Below are 23959 nucleotides of genomic sequence, written 5' to 3'. Positions count from 1 at the left end.
ATACATACATACGCATACAGACTGTGTTATTCAAGTAAATGTAACTATATGTGCTTGTATGTATATTAAACTATACTTATAAATGTATATGTGTATATATCGTCTATATATGTGTGTGTATAAACCTGGTACATATGATGAATATGCACACAGATCGCAACTACTGGCATATTACCTTGCATTTGTATCACCGTGAATACGCGGAAACACGAAACCAACTACCGGAAGAGGTAGTTTTTTGTCTAAAAAAGGAACAAATTTAAAAAAAAAAAAAAATAATAAACAGAGAGAGAAATAGAAAGAGAAAGGGACGTGTGAAAAGTCAACCTTGTGTTATCCTAAATAATTTTAAAAAATAAAGAATCATACTAGTTGCAAATATTTATCTACAATTATTTAAATGCACCATAAATGTTTGTACATTTCGTTTATGTCAATTAAAAAAAAAAAAAAGAAACACAGAGAAAAATAGAAAGAGAAAGGGACGTGTGAAAAGTCAACCTTGTGTTATCCTAAAATTAATTTAAAAAAAAAATAAACAATCATACTAATTGCAAATATTCATCCACGATTATCAAATTAAATGCACAATAATTCAATGCATTTCATTTCTTTCAATCATTTGATTATAATTCTCTCTTTCTCTTTCTTTCTTTCAAAAAAAAAAAAAAAATAAAAAAATAATGTAAAAAAATAAAAAGATCGTTGATGGAAAAAAAGAAATAAAAATAAAAATGAACTGTTAAATTATTATTCGATAATTAAAACGTCGATACATATCAATTAGAAATTATTGAAGATTAATAGGAAGAAAAAATATCGAAATAATGAAACATAAAAAGAGAGAAAAAAAAAGGAAGAGAGAGAGAGAAAGAGAAAGAGAGGTGATATTTCAAGGAAACGACTCACTTATGGTCCTATCTTTTATAATACTCTTCTTATTTCCTTGCATGACACGACCGATCTTATCACAAATCGCGAAACCACCCACAATTTTTTCCGTTCATGATGATCGTTTCCTATTCGTTCTTTATTATCTTGACATTTTACTTATCTTTCACTATCTCTCTCTCTCTCTCTAACTCTATCTCTTTCTTTTACTTGCATCCCCTTATTCTATCCACCCTCTCTACTTTCTTTTCTATCATTACTCTCCCTTCCCCCTGCCCATCCTCCCCCACTCCACTTTTTTATTTCAAAGTACAAGTATTATCAACGAACGTGTATCATTCTTCACGTTATTATTATTGTTCTCATTTATTTCGTTCGAGTAGTTCATTTAAAAAAAAAATAAAAAATAAAAAGGGTTAGAGAAAAGGGATAGGAAATGAAAGGAAAAAAAAAGTTAGCTTGATTTTTCCCGACAAGAGTATCAAAAAACTTGAAAAACCATCCTAAGATAAGTTACCCTTTGCTCGGTCAACCGCAAAGAGAAAGGAAAAGTATTTAAAGAAAAGCAGTAATACCAAGCAAAGTTAAAACTTTAAAAAAGAAAATGATTAAAAGAGTAAAAAAGAAAGATGAAAATGAATTGGTCCATTTTCACATCGAATGAGAGTCAATTGTATCGAATTCAAATACGAACTGCGAGTAATTCAATTAAAATTTAATAATCATCTGTTACATTCATTATCATTTAAATAATCATTCTATTTAATTATTTAATTAATGTATAATATAATATCATATAATGTAATGTAATGTAATGTAATTTAATTTAATTTAATTTAAATTAATTTAATTATTTTAATAATTTCATTTACTAATTATGTATATTTAAAGTTCGTAAAATCATACAGAAAGAAAGAAATAATCTCAACTGTAAATAATAAATAAATAATCTTAATAATAAATTAGCAACAAAAAATAATTGAGATAAAATCTATCCTATGTATGTAGATTAAAAAAAGAACACACACACACAAAATAATTAAAAATTTCATTAAGTTCAGTTGAGCAGTTTTCAAACTTCATTGAAAAACTGAATTTGACATTCTGAACTTCATTGGTGACACTGTGAATTTTTATTTAAAAAAATATACAAATATTTTGTTTTCTTTCTTCCAAAACCCCATTCTAATTTTTCTTTCTTTCTTTCTCCCTTTTCCTCTCTTTCTTTTATATTTTTTGTTTTTATTTTTATCTTAGACACGAGTAGAATAAGAGGAGACTTTTTCTCTCTGCTTAAGTAAGGAGTTTCCACGAGTATAAACTGGAACAAGGGTAGTAATAGTAATAGTAGTAGTAGTAGTAGTAGTGGTGGTAGTAGTAGGATCGTATAAATGCGAGAATCGTAAAACGCCGCGAGGGTGGACGTACTAAATTCGCGATGGATGTTGTTGGTAAGATTGCTGATATACCATGGTTGATACCCATACCTTATGTTCTGTCTAACATGAAAGCTTTGGGTAGCTTCTTTACTTTGCATCTTTACTTGCTTACTTCCTTTGTATTTCTTTTTTGTTTTTAGTCAAATTTCTACTCCAGTGAATTTATCTAGGTGAATACACTAGAAACGATAGGTAAATGTATTCTATAATTATTTAAACAAATTCTACATACATTTATATATGAACAGTTTATTATTAAAAGTGTCCTAACTCCATTTGTCAAATATTATTTTTCAATTGCACGTGGTTATTGTACAACTTTATGTTTTATGTACAATAAACAAGATTTTGTATTAACAAAATTATTAAAAGATGCAATTTTTGAAAAAGGTCAAGTGTTCTGATGAAGAATCAATAAACTGATTGATTGAAAATATGTTTTTTTACCATGATGAATTTTTATATTGGATATATACAATGTAAAATTTGTTTTTATAAATTTATGTATTAATTTAAAACATTTATTAAACAGTGTACAGTCATCTGACTGTAGTACATCTACTGATTAGTATACATGTACGTATATTTCGTTTGTATTGAAATGGTAATACGTGTAAAAAGAATTTTGAAAGAAGTAGTGAAACATTTTTCAACCTATTTGTTAAAATGAGTACACATGATATTGAATGAAATAACAAAAGAAGAATTTTTCAACTATGTAACTAACCATTTGCCCATTTTGACACGTCATTTCTCGTCTGACGTAATAAAATATTAAAGGAGATATAAACAAAAAAAAATATAAATGTTACGTTTTTACTACATTCGAAGTTTTACATTTCCTGTTTTTCTAATACAATCACCATTAAGTCTATGATTATTATTATTATTATTATTTTAATTTGTTATAACGAATGTAGTAAAAAAAAAAATAATAATAATACAAAAATAAATGTAGTTACGTTTTATAATTTAAGTTACTTTCTCATATTTTGCTTCTATTATCATTATTATGATCGTTATCACACCTGCTATTATTATCATTATTATTATTATTATTATTATTATTGTTATTACAGGTCTTTGGGTTATTAAAAAAAATAAAAATGTCCTATTATGCGAATTGGTGTTTTACAAAATTACAAAATGCACAAAGTGTATTGGAAATTGAATAAGAAAAAAATGTAGAAAAAGAGAAAGAAGAATTGGAAATGAATTTTTAAATAATTTATAGATCATTAGAACAAATTTTAGTAATAGTTTTAAAAAAATCAGAAATATAAAAAAAGAGAAAAAAAAAGAAAAAGAAAGAGAGAAAGAGAGAAAGAGAGAAAGAGAAAGTTTAAGTTAGAATTGAAATTAGATGCATAGAAACAAAAAGTAAAATAGAAGAAAAAAAAAAGAGTAGAAAGAAGTAATAGAGAAGAGGGAAAGAAGATGTAAAAGAGAAAGGGAAAAAATAGAAGTGGCCACTTTGTAAGAATTTTAATCGTTGGATACACAACGAAGCGTGTAGGAGAGCCCACTCGAGAGTCGCAAAGTTGAAAAAGCTGCACGAGTTTAAATCCGTGTCGTGGTGGTGCCGTATGAGTGGGAGCAAACGATCTCATACGAGAGAAAGAGAAAGAGAGGGAGAGAGAGACAGAGATCGTACTTAGAGAAATCGTACGATCTCTTTCTAAAAAAAAAAAATTAAAAAAAAAAGGTATAAGTTGAGAGAGAGAGAGAAAAAAAAACAAGAAGAAACCAATTAACATTTTACGAATCACATTTCATCCAATTTTGTGTCGAGTAAAAAATCAAGATTGACTGGAATGATTAACGAAACCATGTAAACGATGAAAACTTGGATGGGAATGGGGTGGGGGACTTGTGGTAACTAAAGAAACTAAGAGTGTGGGGGAGTTAGGATGGGTGGCAATGGTTAAAGGGAGGAAGAAGAAGAAGAAGAACTGTATTCGTGAGAACTGCTGCTGCTTCGTGTAATTATCGTGCGTTTTAGATTAATAATTCTAAGCGCGAAGGTTGGATGTTGAACCCAGTAAATAGTTCTCTCTCAAGCTACCCACCAAGTGGAAAAAGACAAAAGGTTGTTCTTGAGAGACATAAGTGAAGGAAGAACATGAACGAGCTCACGCAGGAACCAACCCAACTAATGCTCTTAAGTCGACGCTCTCACGTTATTCTACGGTATACCGCTCATAATTACCGTCCCAACGTAAAATAGGGTAAAGGGAGAAGGAAAGGGTAGAAGAAAGGGAAGGGGAAAAGGGAGATAGAGAGAATAAAGGGGGATGAGTGAAGATGATCTATATGAAACATATATATATATATATATATAACCCATGATATTTCATATGTTAGGATAATTAGATTTATAGTAATTGGGGAGGGGGGTCAATTTTAATATTATGAATATTATATTTGTAATTTAAATAAATATATATTAAAATGTGATATTTTATTTATATATATATATATATATATAATAGGTAATAGAATAGCTATATACAGCTACATATAGTTATTATATTAAAATAGCTATATATTAGCAATTAAAATTTGTATATTGAAAAATACAAATATATATATATTGTATATCTACAATATTAAAATGTATATTAATTATATTTAATAATAAAATTATAATATTAAATTATATTTATTTAATAATAAAATTTATATAATAATAAACAAATATTTGTTATCGTATATTCTAACTAAAAACTAAAATTGTTATTTTATGATATTAAATTAATATCATTTCAAAAATTTGTATAAATTTAAATATCTGCGAAAAGATTTATCTTACAATTGTCCTATAAATTAATAATTCTATTTCTTTCGTAATAATACTTCACGTAATTTTTATTCTAGTCATTTATTATTAAAAAAAAAAAAATGATTCTTCTGATATAAAATACGACAATAAAAAATGTATATAAATAAATCTTATTAATTTAAAGTGGAATGATTGTTTTATTAAACGGTACGATTAACTCGTATCAAAGATTAATTCGATAATACTATTATTCCAGGATGGTTTATCTTATTGTTTATTTTTCTTTTTTTTTTTTTTTGTTATCAATGAATTATAATATAGTTAGTAGGTTATCTTAAAACAATGAAGAAAATGCAACCTTCTTCTTCTTCTTCTTCTTCTTCTTCTATCTTTCTCGTTTATTATTTACGAAGCTTTCGGAGACTAGCGCGACAATTGCGAACGGAGATTGCTCTTGGAATTGAATTACGCATCTACCACACCCCTCAAGCCTCCACCCCCCTTCCCCCATCCCTCATCCCTCCCCCTCCCCCTCCAACCTTTACTCTATCACTCTCTTTCTCTTTCATTCTTATTCTCGTCATTCTCTCTCTATCTCTCTCTCTCTCTCTCTCTCTCACTCTCTCTCTTATTTCTAACCCCTTTCCTCTTCTTTCATCACTCGATGGTAATAGTTGTCTGGACAACGAGAAACTTCCATGAGGAACACACCGATGAACTCCGGAACGTGATTATTGATGATTATTGAAGTTGATTGATCTTACGAGGACGAGATTAGAAACAAAAATGTATTATCATCATAGACTAAATCTATTTTCTTTATATATCAAATATTCAATATATCATCGTGAAAAATAATCAAATCCACAAATAAACATAGTTACACGAAATGTTTTTCCTGTTTTATTTGGATTTTATTATTTTTATATTTTTCTTATTAAAAATATTGCAGCAGAAAGTGTGCAATGCAAATTGCAGATGGCAATATTTTTTTTTATTATATTATATTATATTATAATAATAAAAGAAAGCTTTATTTTTAATAAATTTAATGTAATTTAATTTAAATTACTTTTATTTTTATTTTTATTTTTATTTTTATTTATAAATTAAATTATTTTTATTTTTCTATTTTATATTTTATAATAAATTACAACAGTAGATGAATGAATTTCAATTTTTAACAAAAATTACAAACGATATATCACTGTTAATATTCATCTAAATAATTGAAAATAATAAAACAATACATCAAAATATATTTCTCTGTCTGTCCTGTGTGTGTGTATGTGTGTATGTATTCTTTTACTCATTTATCTCAAAACTTACAATTAATAAAATTGTATCGACAAAAGTGAAAAAAAAAATAAAAAAAAAAGAAACTCTGTACTAATTGTAAGAGGATAAAAAATCGATAAAAAAAAAAAAAATTAAAAAAAAGAAAGCAATATCGATTGATGTGTGTGTTTAAATGAAAAAAGTTATTTGATGGTACGTGTGTTGTCGTCGTCGTCGTCGTATGACCAACATGAACACCCCGATCAAGATCAGACTGCAATTTGACGCGTGAACGAGTCATTGATTCGTTGCAGCAACCAACACAACACAACAACGATAAAACAACAAAACAGAACAAGATAGAGAGAGAGAGAGAGAGAGAGAAAGAGAGAGAGAGAGAGAGTAAGAGAGTGTTCATTATCACTGACGTTTAAACTTGATCCAAGTGTTCGTGAAAGTTAACACACAGACTCGTTGACGTGTTTCAACGAATGAAAGATGACCCTTATATCTTTCTCCCTTTTTTATTTTTATTTTTTTTATTTTTTATGTTTTTGCTTGATCATCAGTTTCGAACAGCTTTTAACTTTTTATCCGATCTTTCGTTTTTATTTTTTATTAATGTTGTTGTTGTTGTTCTTGTTGTTTTATAAGAAACATTAGAAATATATAACGGTTAGTAAAATGTCAGTGTATATAATACTTTTTTTTTATAAATAAATAATAAAATAATATAAATAATATATATAATAATATAATTATAATATAATATAGTAATATTAATATAATAATATTATTATATATATATATTAAATCTTTTATATAATACCTCATTATAAATCTATTATATTAATAATAATATAATAATATTAAATAAATTAATATAAAATATATAAATATAAATATATAATATAATATAATGATATTAATATAATAATATTAAATAAATTAATATAAAATATATAAATATATAATATATATAATAATATAATATATATAATAATATAATATAAATATAATATAATATAAATACTGAGAATAAATAATATAAATAATATAAATACAATAAAATTAATAAAAATAAAATAATAAGAAAAAAGGAAGAAATAAAGTAGAAGAAAAAGAAGAAGAAGAAGAAGAAGAAGGAATAAATAAAATATAAATAAATAAAAAGGAAATAAATAAAAACACCTATACCTATATTTCTTCTACTTCTTCTACTTTTTCTTTCTTACTTCTACTTCTACTTCTACTTCTTTTCTTCTCTTGTTACCACGTAAACGTTTCAAAGTTTTCCAGGTGACAATAGAAACGAAGTTTACTCCTCACACTCTCTAACCGATCATTTATTCGTAATACAATTTTATTTCTGCCGAGTATTGAAGAAAGAAACAAAGAGAGAAAGAAGATAGAAAGATAGAGAGAAGGGTTGCTTTTCCCCCGGAACCACCCATCCACCCACCTACCTACTCACCCCAAACCCATACCACCCTCCCCCCATATACGTTTTATCGATTTACCGTCATTCTCGGTAGGTTGGTTCGATCCCCAAGACATTAATAAATCTATCCCGTCGTAGAAGAGACGAACACCACCACCACCACCACCACCAACCACCACCATCAGCAGAACCAGCACCAGTAGCAGCAGCAGCAGCAGCAGAATTCTGGTGAAAGTGCACGTCGGGTCATGGATCGAAAAGAGCTTCGACAAAACGGGAATCTACGATGGGTAGTAGAATAAGGGGAAGACAAGGTGGTTACGGGGGTTGGAGAGAGGTTTGGCAGGGTGGTTTAAGGGTTGAACGAAAGTTCAAGGAAGGAAAGAGTGAATAGAGTTATGTGATATGAAAGAGGTTACGACTTGTAAGGGGAATTACAGGAGTGGGAGGCGGGTGTAGGGAGGGGGGTAAAGGTAAGTGAAGTTACAGGTTTGTGAGAATGGTGGTGGTGGTTATGGGGTGTAAGAAAAGTTACGGAAAAGTAAAGGGGGGAGGGAGGAGGGAGGGTACGAGGTAGGAAGAGAATTACAAGGGGATTGAGGAAAGTTTAGAAGGGTAAGAGGAATGTGTAAGGGGAATTATAGTGGACTGTGGAGGGGTAGTAAGAAGGGGTGGTATAGGTGAGAATAAAGGTGAAATCGAATGGACACGAAAGGTAGAAGAAGAACGGTCGGTCACGTGGAAACAGAGGGAAAATTCGAGAGAATGAGAGACAGGATGTGAGAAATAAAGAGAGAGAAAGAGAGAGAGAGAAAGAGAGAGAGAGAGAGACAGGTCGATGGTAGTTTTCCCATAGGACGATCAATCAAATCGAGACACGTTTTCTCTTTCTCCTTTTTCTACGATCTTTTTTCTCCTTCTCTTCTATTCCATATCTTTCTATTTTTTTTTTTATTTTTTTTTTTTTTTTTACTATTTTACCGGTTTGAATTCTATCCTATCTGTTCTTTTGAAAATCGGATCTGGTGAAAAGTAGCAACCGGAAAAATCGACTTAATCGAGATCTTCATTGCTGTCAAGTTTAAGTATCTTTAGACTTGTGTTTTCTTTTCTCACTCTATCTTTCTATATTTCTATCTAGTTAATGATATAATTTTTTTTAAATAAATAATAGAATTATAAAACACTTATGAAAACTAATATAAATTAATATAAACTAATAAACACCTATATAAACTTAAATAAATTAATATAAATTATAAAACACTTATGAAAACTAAATATAAAAAAAAAAACTAATATACAACAAAATCACATTCGTGTTTAAATTAGATTTACAATCCAGATTAACAAATTAACAATAAATAATAATAAAATTATAAAACACCTTTGAAAACTAATATAAATTAATATAAACTAATAAACACTTATATAAATTAATATAAACTAATAAACACCTATATAAACTTAAATAAATTAATATAAATTATAAAACACTTATGAAAACTAAATATAAAAAAAAAAACTAATATACAACAAAATCACATTCGTGATCAAATTAGATTTACAATCCAGATTAACAAATTAACAATAAATAATAATAAAATTATAGAACACCTTTGGAAACTAATATAAATTAATATAAACTAATAAACACTTATATAAAGTAAAATATAAACTAATAAACACCTATATAAACTAATATAAACTAATATAACAATATCACATTCGTGATCAAATTAGACTTACAATTTGTATTAATAAATTAAAAAACAAAAAACAACACACACACACACATATCAAAGATCACAAGACCCAATAATATTCATTAGTTTAAAAATTAATAATTGATTTGATTATTTTCAACCTAAGTAACAATTAATTAATGTAAAAAAGTTACAATAGAAAGAACACAACGCGATAACTTCGAATACTTCGAATAGAATGTGATAAAGATAAATGATAAAAGAGATATAAAAAAAAAAAATAAAAAAAAAATACAATGAGACAGAAATAATAGAGAATGGTAAAGGAAACTCTTTCTAACTCCCTCCTTCTCCCTCCTCCTCCTCCCCCCTACTTCCCCCTATTTCTATTTCTCTCTCTTTCTCAGTAGTTCGTTTTCTGGGATTGAATTTAGGACGGAAGCACGAGAAAGTACCGCTTTATAGACGAACGTGTGCACCAGTACGTACACATATGTACATAGATATATATATATATATATATATACACTTTTATATATATATATACTATTAAAGAATATCCATTTAGTCGTTAAACCATTTCGCAGTGAGTAGAATCGGTTCTTTCCGCTAGCATATTATAAGTATCCGTCAAATCATACTAACCATAATGATATTCTATGTGATTCTCTTACATAACATCATTTCGATTGGTTGGTGGTTATATCCCAATATCGGGTCATTATTATCATATATAAGTATGACAGTTTAAACGAGAATTTATATAGATCACATATATATATATATATATATATATATATATATATATATATATATATATATGTGTGTACATGTATGTAAGTATCTTTGAATTATGTAGAATTAGAAATTATGCTAAATGAAAATGATCTGTGATATCTAACATTTTACATCTTTTTGTTGTTTTTTTATTAAATCTAACAATGAAGATATTCAATTAACCCCATTAATTTATTATAACCAAGGTGTAAGTTTTTTTTTTCTTTTTTCTTTTTTTTTCTAACTTATTCCTCACTGGAATATGAAACTAGTAGAGTATTTTTACGATCTTACTAAGAAAAAGCTATAAGAGAAAGAGAGGTAGAATGATAAAAAGAGCTATGGGTCCCCTGTAACTTTACTAAGAAAGAGATATGGTGTTCGTAGAAAGAAATATAAAGCAATGTCGATTTTAGTGATAATCATTATTTACGACAGATATATATATATACGATTGAATAAGAAACCTTTCTCCATCTTTTCTTTTACATTTTATATGTCGAATGCAATATAAAAAAATAGATTTCTTTTATAAAATTCTATAAATGTAATATGCAAGTATAGATATACGAGTAATTATTGAAAACAAAAATATATGTAATGTCTCAAAATGTCATTTGTATTATCTATTAATTATTAACACGAATTATTGTGTAATATAATTGTAATTAAAATTATTTCTTTATCATATAATTTTTTTAAAAATATAATTTCATACTTTTTTAATAATTTAGTTTATATATAGTTATTTAAATTTCTAATCGAGAAACAAATATATTTTACTTCTTTTTTTTTTTGTTTGAATTACAAATAATAAGATAAGATAAGTTTATCTAAAAATAAAATACCGTAGTTGGTGGTTTAATTTTATTATTATTTATTATTAGTTTAATTAAAAATTAATTAAATCGTCATAACAATTTAAAAATAATATATAAAATTATTTTAATAATATATATATATATATGTAATATATATTTTAGAAAATATAAAATATAAAAAATATAAAAAATACAAAAAATATATAAAACAAGAAATATGAAATTTAAAAAACCTAAAATATAAAATATAAAAAATATATAAAATGAAAAAAAATATATATAATACATATAAGATATATATATATACTCTATAAAATATATATAATTTATACATAAACGTTTATATTCTAGAATATTGATTGAATTGTCAAATATTACAATTTAACAATCAAAGATAATAAAGTCTATCGATGATTGGTCGATAAGAAATTGTTCAATTGAAGTTAGTCCAATAAAAGATGCGACCTGGAGGAAAGTTAGTTTCTTTTCAAAGAAACGCAGTCGACGTTTCGACGATAGACTATTTCTTCTTTCCCCCCTCCCTCTCCCCTCTATCTATCTATCTATCTATCTATCTATCTATCTTATTTCTCTCTTTTACTTACTAAAGCTTAACAAAGTTCTTCCGAGTCCTAACGAGCTTACTTACTCTTTGCAAAAGCCAATTCGAGTAATACGGCTTCCGAGTCGTACCAACGCGAATGACTAACCTACATACCAACATATGTAATACAATCGTACATTTTACATATACACATATACATACATAAATAGAGAAACTTATGTTACATATATATATGTATACAGAGACATATAAAAGATTTCGTAGGAGGATTTAGCTGATGTAAAAAGAGCATCGGCTTATCGAAACGTTTAACTTACCCTCCTCTTATCAACTTTAGTGATATACAACACCATATATATATATAACAGTAAGAAACTTCTTCTCGTTTCAAATTTCCAACTGTTCACCAAGGTTCATGGAAACTTTTAACTTCTTTATCTATCCTAAGTGATTTATCAAGATTTTCTTTTTTTATTTACAAAGAACAAGAATAACCATACGTGACAATCATACTTTTGTCATTTTGATATACTCTCAAAGTATTTCTTTTTAACATTCTCTCAGATTTCGTTGAATCAACATTTCTACGTTGCACGAAAACGTTCCTATTAAAATAAACCACCAACTAGAATTCGAATGGATGAAGTAAAAGTAGGAAAAAAAGAATAAAATAAGTATTATACCAGGTGTCTGAAGAGTATTAAATAAAATAGAATAGAAAATTGAGCATTAAAATACTATACAGTATATATATCTAGGTAATACTACATATGTGTCTATCTTTTAGATATAGTACCGAATCGTGATACACATCAGACCTGGCCAATTTCATCTCCAAGCTAACTCCAATAACAACTAACTCTACAAAGAGACAGACTGTACATCTATCGGCTATCTGGTATCAGTGTGCAACTCTTCACTCACTCACACACTCGTTTACTCTCACAAAAACTCACTCAATTTCACACACTCTCATTCACTTACTCGTTTACTCACTATTTGGTGTCAATGTGCAACCGTTCACTGGCTACCTCACTACACTCTCACTCACTCACTTACACTCACACATATTCACTCATTCACTCACACACTCGTTTACTTACACACTCACTCACTCATGTACACGCTCACTCTACACAAACTCACTTTATACACATTTACTCACTGAAACACTCACTTACTCTCACACTCATTCATTCTACACTCACTTACTCTTCTAACACTCACTTACTCACTCTAACACTATAACACTCTACACACATTCATTTACTCACATACTCGCGTTTGAATGAGTGTCGTTTCTACCGTAATTGAATACTCGATAGGATTTACCAAAGCGGCCGCAGTGATGCTCGAAGCACGCGACACACGCCAATATTTGATCCGCGTCAAAAGCTACGAGAAGTGAGGGGGAGGGGAGGTGAGGGGAGGGTGGGGAGAGGAGGGAGGGTTTGGGATGATGGGGTAAAGTGGGCTGGTGTATTTCGCTCACAAATTTCGACCGATCGTTAACCCTCTCTTCTCTTGTAAACCCTATTTCATTCTTTTTCTCTCTCTCTCTCTCTCTCTCTCTCTCTCTCTCTCTCTCTCTCCACTCAACTATTCCAATAAAGTGAGAAACAAAGTTGTTCAGGCATCAGAAACTGTCCTAGTTTTAACCCTCGAATCATTCTATGATCGAATCCACAGGTGCATCAAATATACAGATGTATACATGTGTGTCTCTTATGTGAATCTGATACGTGAGACATGAAACTCACTTTGGTAATCTTAAAAAAGAGTTTTTCTTTGTTTTTTCTTTTTTTTTTTTTTTTTAAACCAACTGAAACTTTCAAAAGCTTCTTCTTCTTCTTCTTCTTCTTATTTCTTCTAAAGAGCCCTTTTCACAGTGTTGTCCGGCTTATGTAATATGTGCAACGAAATGGAAGAATCAGATGTAGAAACTTAAGTATGTTTGTAGAGAGAGAGAGAGAAGAGAGAGAGAGAGAGAGAGAGAGATGTGTTAAATTATAGTTCTACCTGACCCTTTTAAGATCATAAGAAGATTAGAACGTAGTCGAGTTCCTTAAATATATGAGTACGATATAATACAGATATATATATATATATATACTTTAGTCTAAATATATATTTTTAAGATTAATATAATGGATATTATTTATAATTATTTAAAAAGATATAAACTTTATAATTTATCTATTCTTATTTTTAGTTTCATTGATTTCATGAAAATATTCAGAAATGTACTCTGACATGAGTTAAATTGTATGTTTTTAATAAATCATTGAGAAGTCATGTTGTTTTATATACAGGAATCGATCAATCAATTTTAATTTTAATTATTATAAAAAAAAAAAGAAAATGTTATTTAAACATAGGATGTGGTGTAATTAGAAATATGATTAGTCTACTGGAAAAGAATTTGTACATTTAAATAATTATTTGAATTATTAAACCATAGTTCCGTTTTAAACTAACAACCCACATATATTATAAGAAATGACAACTTTCAATGACTACACTGATTATATTGCATTGCCAATAAAATAAATCATTAAAATAGAAAATAATATTGTCAAACAATAAAACAGTGTAACAGATACCTGTCACGTTCCACTTCACGACCACGTACAATTATCACTGTTATAATTGCATGAAATTGCATAATCGTGTAACTGTACAAGTAATTATGTACATTCCTCTTTTAAACTTACTTTTTCTCAAGTATAATTTCTATTTCCAACATTTCTCTCACCAGCGCCAACCCCCCCCCCCCCAGAACTTACACACATTATTTTTATACTAATGATAAATATTATTCGTCTAAAACTAAAAAAAAAAAAAAAAAAAAAAACAATATAACACATCTACATATAACATTGTATTAAAATGTTAAATTCCTCGTTTTATTTTTTTATTTACATTTTGTAAAATATGAAATTTCAACTCGTTAAAAAGAAAAAAACCAAAAAACAAACCTATTTATGTTTTATCAATAATTATTCTTTAAATAATAATATTAAAACTAACACTAAACACTTATTACTGTACTATACATATATATTGAATTTTTGTGTAATATTTGATTCAAAATGAAATAAAATAAAAAGCAAAAACTGTAAGAAAAAAAGAAAAAAAATAGAAAATGTTATAGCAGTATATAAAATAAAATAAAATAAAATAAAATACAAAAAAAAAAACAAAGTTTTTATATATGTATATTTTATTTTGTAGACGAGATAAACAACTAATTAAAAACCAATATGTTATTGCAGTAAATAAAAAAAAAAAAACAAACAAAAATAAAAATAAAATAAAAAAGAAACAAACCGTAAGCAAAATAAATTAAATCCTTTCGATCATCAAATTTGTGACAAAAAAAAAAAAAAAAGAAAGAAAGAAAAAAAAATAGAAAATGTTATAACAATAAATAAAATAAAATAAAAAATAAACAAACCGTCAGAAAAATAAATGAAACCCTTTCTTCAATCATGAAATTTGTGATAAAAATGAAGATAAAAAAAAAAGAAAAAAAAAGGAAAAATGTAATAACAATATCAGTGATAATTTCATTTAGGTATAATCCTATGAAAGGACGATATCAAACATATATAGTATATAGATACATATAGATATATATATAATAGCACATTACTCACGATGCTTGACGTGAATTCTAGGAACGGGATCCTGTGGCCAAGCCACGTTTGGCGCGGCTAAGCCGATCAACGCCAAAATCCTCAGTGATGCGCTCATCGTGGAACAGCGCCGAGTCCGACGACCTATCTGGGGGGAGGATTGGAAGGGATGGGGAAGGGCTGCCTAAGGTCCTTCGTCCTTAGGATCAGCGATAACTTTCTAGCCTCGACATTTTCTGTCTGGTCACAACTCTGACACAATCCTGTAAAAATATGAAAAAAAAAAAAAAAAGGAATATCAGTTAGATAATTTTGTCAGTAAAACAATGTTATTAAAAAGAAAGGAAAAAAAACTTTCTTTACTAGTTCAATATTTTCTTGTATAATAACTTTATTATCTTTATCTTTATCTTTTCTTTTTTTTTTTAATCATCGTAGTTCGTTCGTTAGTTTTCCGTTAGTTTTCTTTTATGAATTTTTATTAAAACGATAATTGAATTTGTTAAATGAATTAGTTGTTTTTTTTTTTTTTTTAATTTGAAATAGAAAATTTTGAATTTAAATTAGTGTTAAGAGTAGAAATAGATTTAGAATAGTATGTTTAATTAATTTAGTGTGTTGGTAAAATGTGCAAGTAAAGAAAAGATTAGAATTTCATAAAAAGAAGTAGTAAAGATCAATAATTTTAACTACAACTATAAAATCAATATATATTCATATATATTTAATATAATTATTGTAATAAATAATATATAGTACAGTAATTAATTTAATAAATATATATTTATTAAATTAATTAATTAAAATAATTTTTTTAAATAATAAAATTGTAATATATATATTTATTAAATTAATTACTGTACTATATATTATTATATATATTATATATTATATTGTTAATATATTTAGGGGTTACTTTTCGAAACTCTACTAACCCTATACATTAAATACATAAATTTATATATATAAGTATATAAATATGACGAGAATTAAAAAGGATATATATAAGACTACTTGAATTATTCAAAAAGTTATGAATGTTTCTATACATCCTGAAACATCATAGATAAGTTATACTACTTCCAACTATTTCTCATCAACGATTAAACTAAGAAATCTAATGTACTTTCTATAGTACATACACACATACTACACTTAAAATAATGTAATATAATATGTTTATACATATATAAGTTATAACATATGTTTATACAATATACTGCATATAGAATACACTAACAGACAACCAAGTGTCATTTCACGTTCGTATAAATTAATTTGACGCTTTTCCCACGGCTTAACGATAGTAATCCATCGGTATCGTTCATGGTTCGCTATTCAAAATACATTTACATCGTGTTACAACGTACACTCCATTATAAACGTACGAGCTGGGTATGAAAGTGGAATATTTTTCGATAAACAGTAATGGTGTATAACTACGTGTAGTATGAGTACTACATATATGACTGCATATATGATTGCATATATGAGGGTATGAATTTGTGTGTGTTGGTATATCCGGAAAATTTAATACCTTATCGCAAAATTGATTTTAACGGGCTCGATCGATGCATAAATCTTTCGACTTAACGATGGATTTTAATAAATAGATTACCAACTCATTCTACGCCAGTTACACGAATATATAAACTCGCTTCGTTCTTTATTACCTAGATATATATATACGTTTATCAAATATATTATCTATCATCGAAGCTAAAATAATATTCCCTAATTTTATCGATTCTCTATTCGGTCGATAAATCGCATAAACGGAGGTCTATATTAAAACGCAAATATTTAATGAATATTATTTTCATTAATTTTAAACGGATGAGAATAAATGACTATTGAAAAGCGATTTTTGTAGTTTCTTGTTTTTCCTTTTTTTTTTTTTTTTTTTTGAATCATATCTCGTTAATGAGAAATTATTATTTATTTATTTGTTTATTACATTAATTTATATTTAATATAGGTTGAAAAAGATTTTTAGAATATATGATATTTATCTGTTCAAAAAATTGATGATATAAGTTCGTAGATAATTTTATTAATTAAATATTTTATTAATAATATAATATAATATATATAATAATCAAATAAATATAAAAAGTTTCAGTATTACTATTTTTACTATTATCAATGCTAGAATGACAATCTTAAAAAATTAAAATCCAAAAAAATTGCAATTGTTCCGTGACAACGTGTCTCATCTTCGTATTAGGAAAAATATAATCAAATAAATATAAAAGAGTCCTTATTATTATTATTATTATTATTATTATTATTATTATTATTATTATTATTATTATTATTATTATTAATTGTACTATTATCAATGCTGGAATGACAATCATAAAAAAAATCAAATAAAATGTAAAAATAAATTGCAATTGTTCCGTGACAACGTGTCATCTTCGTATTAGAAAAAACTATAATAAAATAAATATAAAATTATCACACCATTACTATTTTTACTATTATCAATGCTAGAATGGCAATTATAAAAAATTAAAATCCAACAAAAAATTGCAATTGTTCAACAAGACAACGTGTCGTCTCATCTTCGTGTTAGGAAAAATATCAAATTTTCTGTCTTTCGGTCGTTTGACTTTCCCTATTTCATATGAATGAACGAAACGAAAACGGAAAATCTACAACCCCACCCTCACCCACTCACCCAACGAGAAAATAGAAGCAAAATAAAAAAAAACAAAAATAACAGGAAGAGAGCAGGAAAAAGGAAAAGAATAAGAGAGAAAAAGAGAGAGAGAAGGAAGAATTAAAAACATTGTAAAATAAAATGTACAGTTCGGAGTAGTGCAGGTGGAAGTTGAAGGTTGGGGGGTTAGGGGCTTGGAAGTGAAACCCCATGCCTGTGGGGGGTAAATAGGATGAATATAAAGGATCGGAGAATAGAAAAAGAGGGAGGAGGGCGAGGGGGAGGGGGAGAGGTCGGGTGTGGGGGATAATAAGCGACGTTCGAAGCGCGTAAAGCCTCGAAAACGAAACACCGAGTGGGAAGGCCATGATTTTGACACAAACAAAGTTATCACGATGTTTTCACAAAATACAATGACGACGACAAAAAGCCACATTTAACTGTATTTGTGTGTGTGTGTGTGTGTGAGTTTGTGTGAGCTTATTCCTCGCGGCTAGAAATTCAACCTTTTTCTACCTGTGTTAACATATTTTCATTACGAAGAGAACGGAGAGAAAGAAAGAACGAAATAAAAAACAAAAAGAGAAAGAGAAAGAGAAAGAGAAAGAGAGAGGGAAGAGAGAAAGAAGATATGAAAGAGAAATGGAAAAAGTGGGGGAGGGGGATATAAATGGGAGGAGGAGGAGAAGGAGGAGAGAGAGAGAGAGAGAGAGAGAGAGAGAAAGAAGAAAAATGAGATAGAAATGGATAGGCAAGAAAAGCGAATTAAAAGGAAAAAAGACAAAAAGAAAGAGAAAGATGTATAATGAAGAAGTGTGCATGTGTGATACGTATATGTGTGCAAGATAAAGAAAAAGATAGGTAGACTGAATATACATGCATGCATACAACACGTGTATGTATGAAAAAGAGAGATGTGTATATTGCAGAAATATGCATGCGTGTACACGTAATATGTAAACGAAAGAAATTTGCTTATAAATATGTGTATGTGTGTGTATTCATATGTGAGAGAAGAGAGAGAGAGAGAGAAATACATACGTGTAAAGAAGAAAAGTATTGAAAAGTATGTGAAAGAAAGATAGAAATATATTCTATATATATATACGAAAGAAAATATTGTACGAGATACGGGGGTGTAAAGTAAAGAGAGGGAAAGGTGATGATAGGATTGAGTAAAAAGGGATTGGTATTGGGGTTGGGGTAGGGTAGGGTAGGATAGGTCGAATTATTCCAAAGAACGGATAACTACTACTACTACTACTACTTACTACTATTACTATTACTATTACATTGAAGACGACGAGGAAAGACGACGACGTTGGTTGCCATACCACAAAGATTTTAATTTGAATTTGATTCGCGCTCCTGCACACTTTTCGCTTTGAAGTATATATATATATACATATATATTCATAATGCACACACTAGTAACCTGCGATAACACAATGCATAATTTATAAGCGGTACTCGGTACATCGAACACATCTTGTTTCTTCTTGAATAAAATGGAAAAGCAAATTCACGATTGGACGGATGATAAATAGAAAAAGAGATAAATAAACGAAAGGGGTTGATCATGATGATGATGATGATGATGATGATGATGATGATGATGATGATGATGATGATAGGAAAGGGATATAAGGAAGGGGACGAATATAAAAGATAATAGAGAGAATTATATGATCATAAAGAAAAGAAACGATCTCTCTGTGGAAAGGGGGAAAAGGGGAAAAGGGAACGTTATTATTGGCAAAGCGTGAAATTAAAAAAAAAGAAAAAAAGAAAAGAATAAAAAATTGAACACTGCGAAATCTCTTTTTATCGCTACAATTTTCTATCACCAATCGAAATCATGCGAACATTCGCAATGTTGGTAAACCACACACCGAATCACGGAATATATCCGATTGACAAATTTTACTAGGTTTCGATAATTCTCTTTTCTAAACCACCCCACTCTCCTCATCCTCTCTCTTCTCTTCATCCTATGAAGTTGTTTTTTTTTTTTTTTTTGACAGTTTTCAATGGTATTTTGATTTTTTTGTATTTTTTTTTTTTTTTTTTTTTTCCTTGTTGAGAAGTGGGTGAGCTTTCAGTTGCATTCACAAAAGTACAGAAAAAATAGATTTGTTTTAAAATTAAACGTCGAATTTTGATGATTTACGTCGAATACGATGATTTACGTCGAATACGATGATTTTAAATGTTATCAAAAGTTTTTCCTTTTTTTTTTTTTTTTTTGAATTATATCATTTTCATTCTGATAATAAAATATATTTCAATACACAAATACATATGCAATATATATATTATTTATGGCATAGGATCAAAGTTTCTGATATGATGATTTTAAATGTTATTAAACCTTTTATTTTTATCATATCATTTTCATTCCTTTAATAAAATATAATTCAATACACGAATACATATGAAATAAATAAATATATATATATATTATTTATGGTATAGGATGAAAGTTAGTAACTTGACATTTATAAACATTTTATTTTACATCAAACCCCTAAAAGAAAAGAGAAGGTGCACCAATATTAAACTCGTGAACTCGTTAGAAAAATAAAAATAAATAAAATAAGAAACAAAAATATTTGGATTTGATAAAAAAAAATGGGATTATAGAAAGATATGTATTTAATGATATAAAAAAAAAAAAAGTAAAATAAAATAAAAATCTTACAAAGAGCACACATTGTTTACGCATTGACGCAGCTAGGGACGATTGAAATCCTATGCAACCCTTTGATGTACAACCTTTAAAAATGAGGTTAACGAGCAAGACATATATATATATATGGTTTATCTTTATTCTTATTTTTATTTTCTTTTTTTTATTAAATATTTGTATAAAACACATTTTAACGAATCAACTGATACAAATGGATATCATCAAATCGGATAAAGAAAAATTCGTACTTTTTGAAAAATATTACAGTGAAATTCTTTTAACGTTTAAAACGTAGTACCCATAAGGGTTGATTGTTACCAGTTCTGAAAACAAAAAAAGGTTCTAAATCGTATTTATTATTGTAATCATATTGTTCTTTTCTCTCTACTCTTTTATACAATTTTTGTCTTATATATATATATATATTTTTTTTTTTTCAAAACATTTTCTTTTCCATTTTCTTCATCGTTTTTATTTTTTTTTCAAATTTTTCTATAAAGAGGAAAACACGATTCTCATCGTTCGTCCAAGCGTAAGCAAGTAAGCAAGCAAGCAAGCAAGCAATCGAGCATAGACCGGATACTGAAATTCGTTATTATCGATCTTAAAACGAAGGATTTAACAAAAAAAAAAAAAAAAAAAAAAGAAAATAGTTTTTGCCTGTGGTAGTTCGTAGAAAGAAAGATAGATAGATATAAAGTAAAGTAAAGTAAAGAAAGAAAAAGAAAGGAAGTAAGTGAGTGAACGAGTGAGAAAGAACGTGAATTGGAAGAAGGTAGAAGGAGAGATAAGTCTAGCAGATGAAAGGAACCAAAAAGGAGTTAAACAAAAAAAAAAAAGGAAAAAAAATATTCAAGAGAGACGGGCCACGATGAATGAGACTACCCAACGGGGTCTTTGAAACTACACCGGGTGGTGATTAATAAGTAACGTCGATCTCGTCGCAAGTGCACCACCTTCTTCTTGAATCATCCTAAGCTACTACTATACTCTAGTAATATACTGCTACTAGTATATATACAGTAACCAACCAACCAACCAACGAACCCCCTCTTCAACTCGTTTTTCTTATCCCTCTAACACGTGTACCCCCTTTTACTTTGTATACCCCTGTACCCTTCTTTTTCTTTCTCTTATTTTCTATTATTTTATTTTTTTAAATTTTGATTCACTTTTTTTAAGTTTAGATTACTTTTATAATTATGGGTATATATATATATATATATTAATGTTCAAATGTAATCCTTTAAATATCACGAAACAAGAAAACATATGGTTACACCATTTTCATAATTATGGGCACATACATATAACAAGGCGTGTACAATGTTGCATTTGTTAGTTATATAGTTGTCTAAAAATCATTTATAGAAAAAGAGTAGATTCCAAATAGTACACACATCCTAATATTATTATAACAAACTTATAATGTATTCAATGTTATTCGATCTTTTGAAACCTTCCCACCCACCCCTATTCTAATTCTAATTCAACGCATCAACATTTCATGAAAGTGTCGAATATTCATCCCTGTTATCGAGTATGACATCGATTGAAAGATATCCAGTTACAAATATACGTATATGTATATCAATCGATTAAAATTCATTTGTCGTTGATACCAATAGCAGGTGAAGGGGATGAAAAAAGGATTTGATCATTTTCCGATATATTTATACAATTAAATAGAAAAAGATAAAAAAATAATCGATTAGTTGTTGTTGTTGTTTTTGTCAAAGAATTCTTCATTTGTTCAGAAATTTTGTTGAAATCATAATCATCGCGTGATGATTATAATGATAATAATGATGATGATAATGTGATATTTTAACGAATACAGAGTGGCTTATAAATTTGTTGACAAGTGTATGCATTATTAATGCACATACAAATATTATTTATAGGAGTATCATTTAAATATATAAATAGGAATAATAAATTATATCTTATAATTATGTTAATCCTATATGGATTAACATATAAATATAAATAACACACATTTATGACAAACGTGTGTCTAATGTGTATAAACAAATATTTCTTTTTTTTTCTTATTCATTAAAAACCTGACACATGCACACAAAATCAGATACTAGCCATAGGAAAAAATAGGACAAAAATAATACTAATAATACACTAACTAATGTTAAAATCATAATATTGATCTTATTAGAATATTTTTAAAAATTACCAACAGACATTATAATTGTAAAGATCTGAATTTAGAAAACTATAATATATAAATATTGTAGGTATTCTTAGTATACTAGGATATATATATATAAATTAATAATAAATTATATATCTATAAATAATTAATATGATAAATAATAAATATAATAAAAATTAAATATATTAATATAATTATAATATATTTTAATATATTATAATTTAAAATTTATATATATATATATAATTTTATATATAATATGTATTATAATATAATAATATAATATTATTAAATATTATATAATATATAAATAATTTTTTAAACAAACATATTTTAAACAATATCATTATAAAAATCATATTGAATTAATTTTTATTTAAAATAATGTGATAAATAAAATAATTTTTCTATTTTGTTTTTTGTTTTTTTTTTTTTAATTTAATTAAAAATCTGTAGAATAACCAGATTATTTTGATTTATACAAAAAATCTTTCTTAGTATTATTTATAATTGTATTAAAAAAATTGTTTATTACATTATTTCGTTAAAAAATAACACACGTAGGTATGGTTCTCGTTAGCCCAGATTCCTTGTGTTGTATTTTCCAGGTATTTATCAAAATAACGATCCATCCACGACAAAGCATTTTACGAGAATGTATCGAGGTCTCAATGTCGATAAGAAACGATGATCGATCGTCAAACAAACCCTCCCAACGATGAGTTTTCCTTATGGAACACCTGAATCGCGACTAGCATGAGCTAAAAGATTCAACCTGTATTCACTCTCTCTCTCTCTCTCTCTCTCTCTCTTTTTTCTTGTTTTTCTCATCATTTATTTTTTTTTCTTAAATAAAACTCACCTGTGATCGATGTGACAGGTACGAATTAATCGAAAATTGATTTATATATATATATATAAATTATTGTCAACGTAAACTGTCTCTCTCACCTAAAATACAATTTTTCACAAACGTTTATATTATCCATTATTTTTAATATAATAATTGTATTTTTATTACTTTATTTTTTTTTTACATATTATACAGTGATTTTGTATCGAATTTTTTTATAAACAATTTTCATTATTAATTTGTA

The 23959-nt window shown here is 27.5% G+C and overlaps 1 protein-coding gene across 2 annotated transcripts in view; it reads right to left on the bottom strand.

Annotated features, from left to right (window-relative positions):
* The window catches only part of LOC107071521 (semaphorin-1A), a 246998-nt gene extending 231510 nt beyond the window's left edge, over nucleotides 1-15488 (bottom strand). For both annotated transcript variants that reach the window (XM_015330571.2, XM_015330572.2), the window contains exon 1: nucleotides 15360-15488. In XM_015330571.2, the coding sequence (XP_015186057.1) occupies nucleotides 15360-15456 (97 nt within the window). In that variant the 5' untranslated portion in view covers nucleotides 15457-15488. The remainder of the gene's footprint in view (nucleotides 1-15359) is intronic.
* Nucleotides 15489-23959: the final 8471 nt, after the last annotated feature.

Source organism: Polistes dominula, unplaced genomic scaffold (genome assembly GCF_049000335.1).
Source record: "Polistes dominula isolate Pdom_NZ unplaced genomic scaffold, Pdom_raw_medaka contig_11, whole genome shotgun sequence".
NCBI lineage: Eukaryota > Metazoa > Arthropoda > Insecta > Hymenoptera > Vespidae > Polistes > Polistes dominula.
The sequence above is the reverse complement of the archived record's forward strand: the minus strand, read 5'-3'. Positions and strand labels throughout refer to the sequence as shown.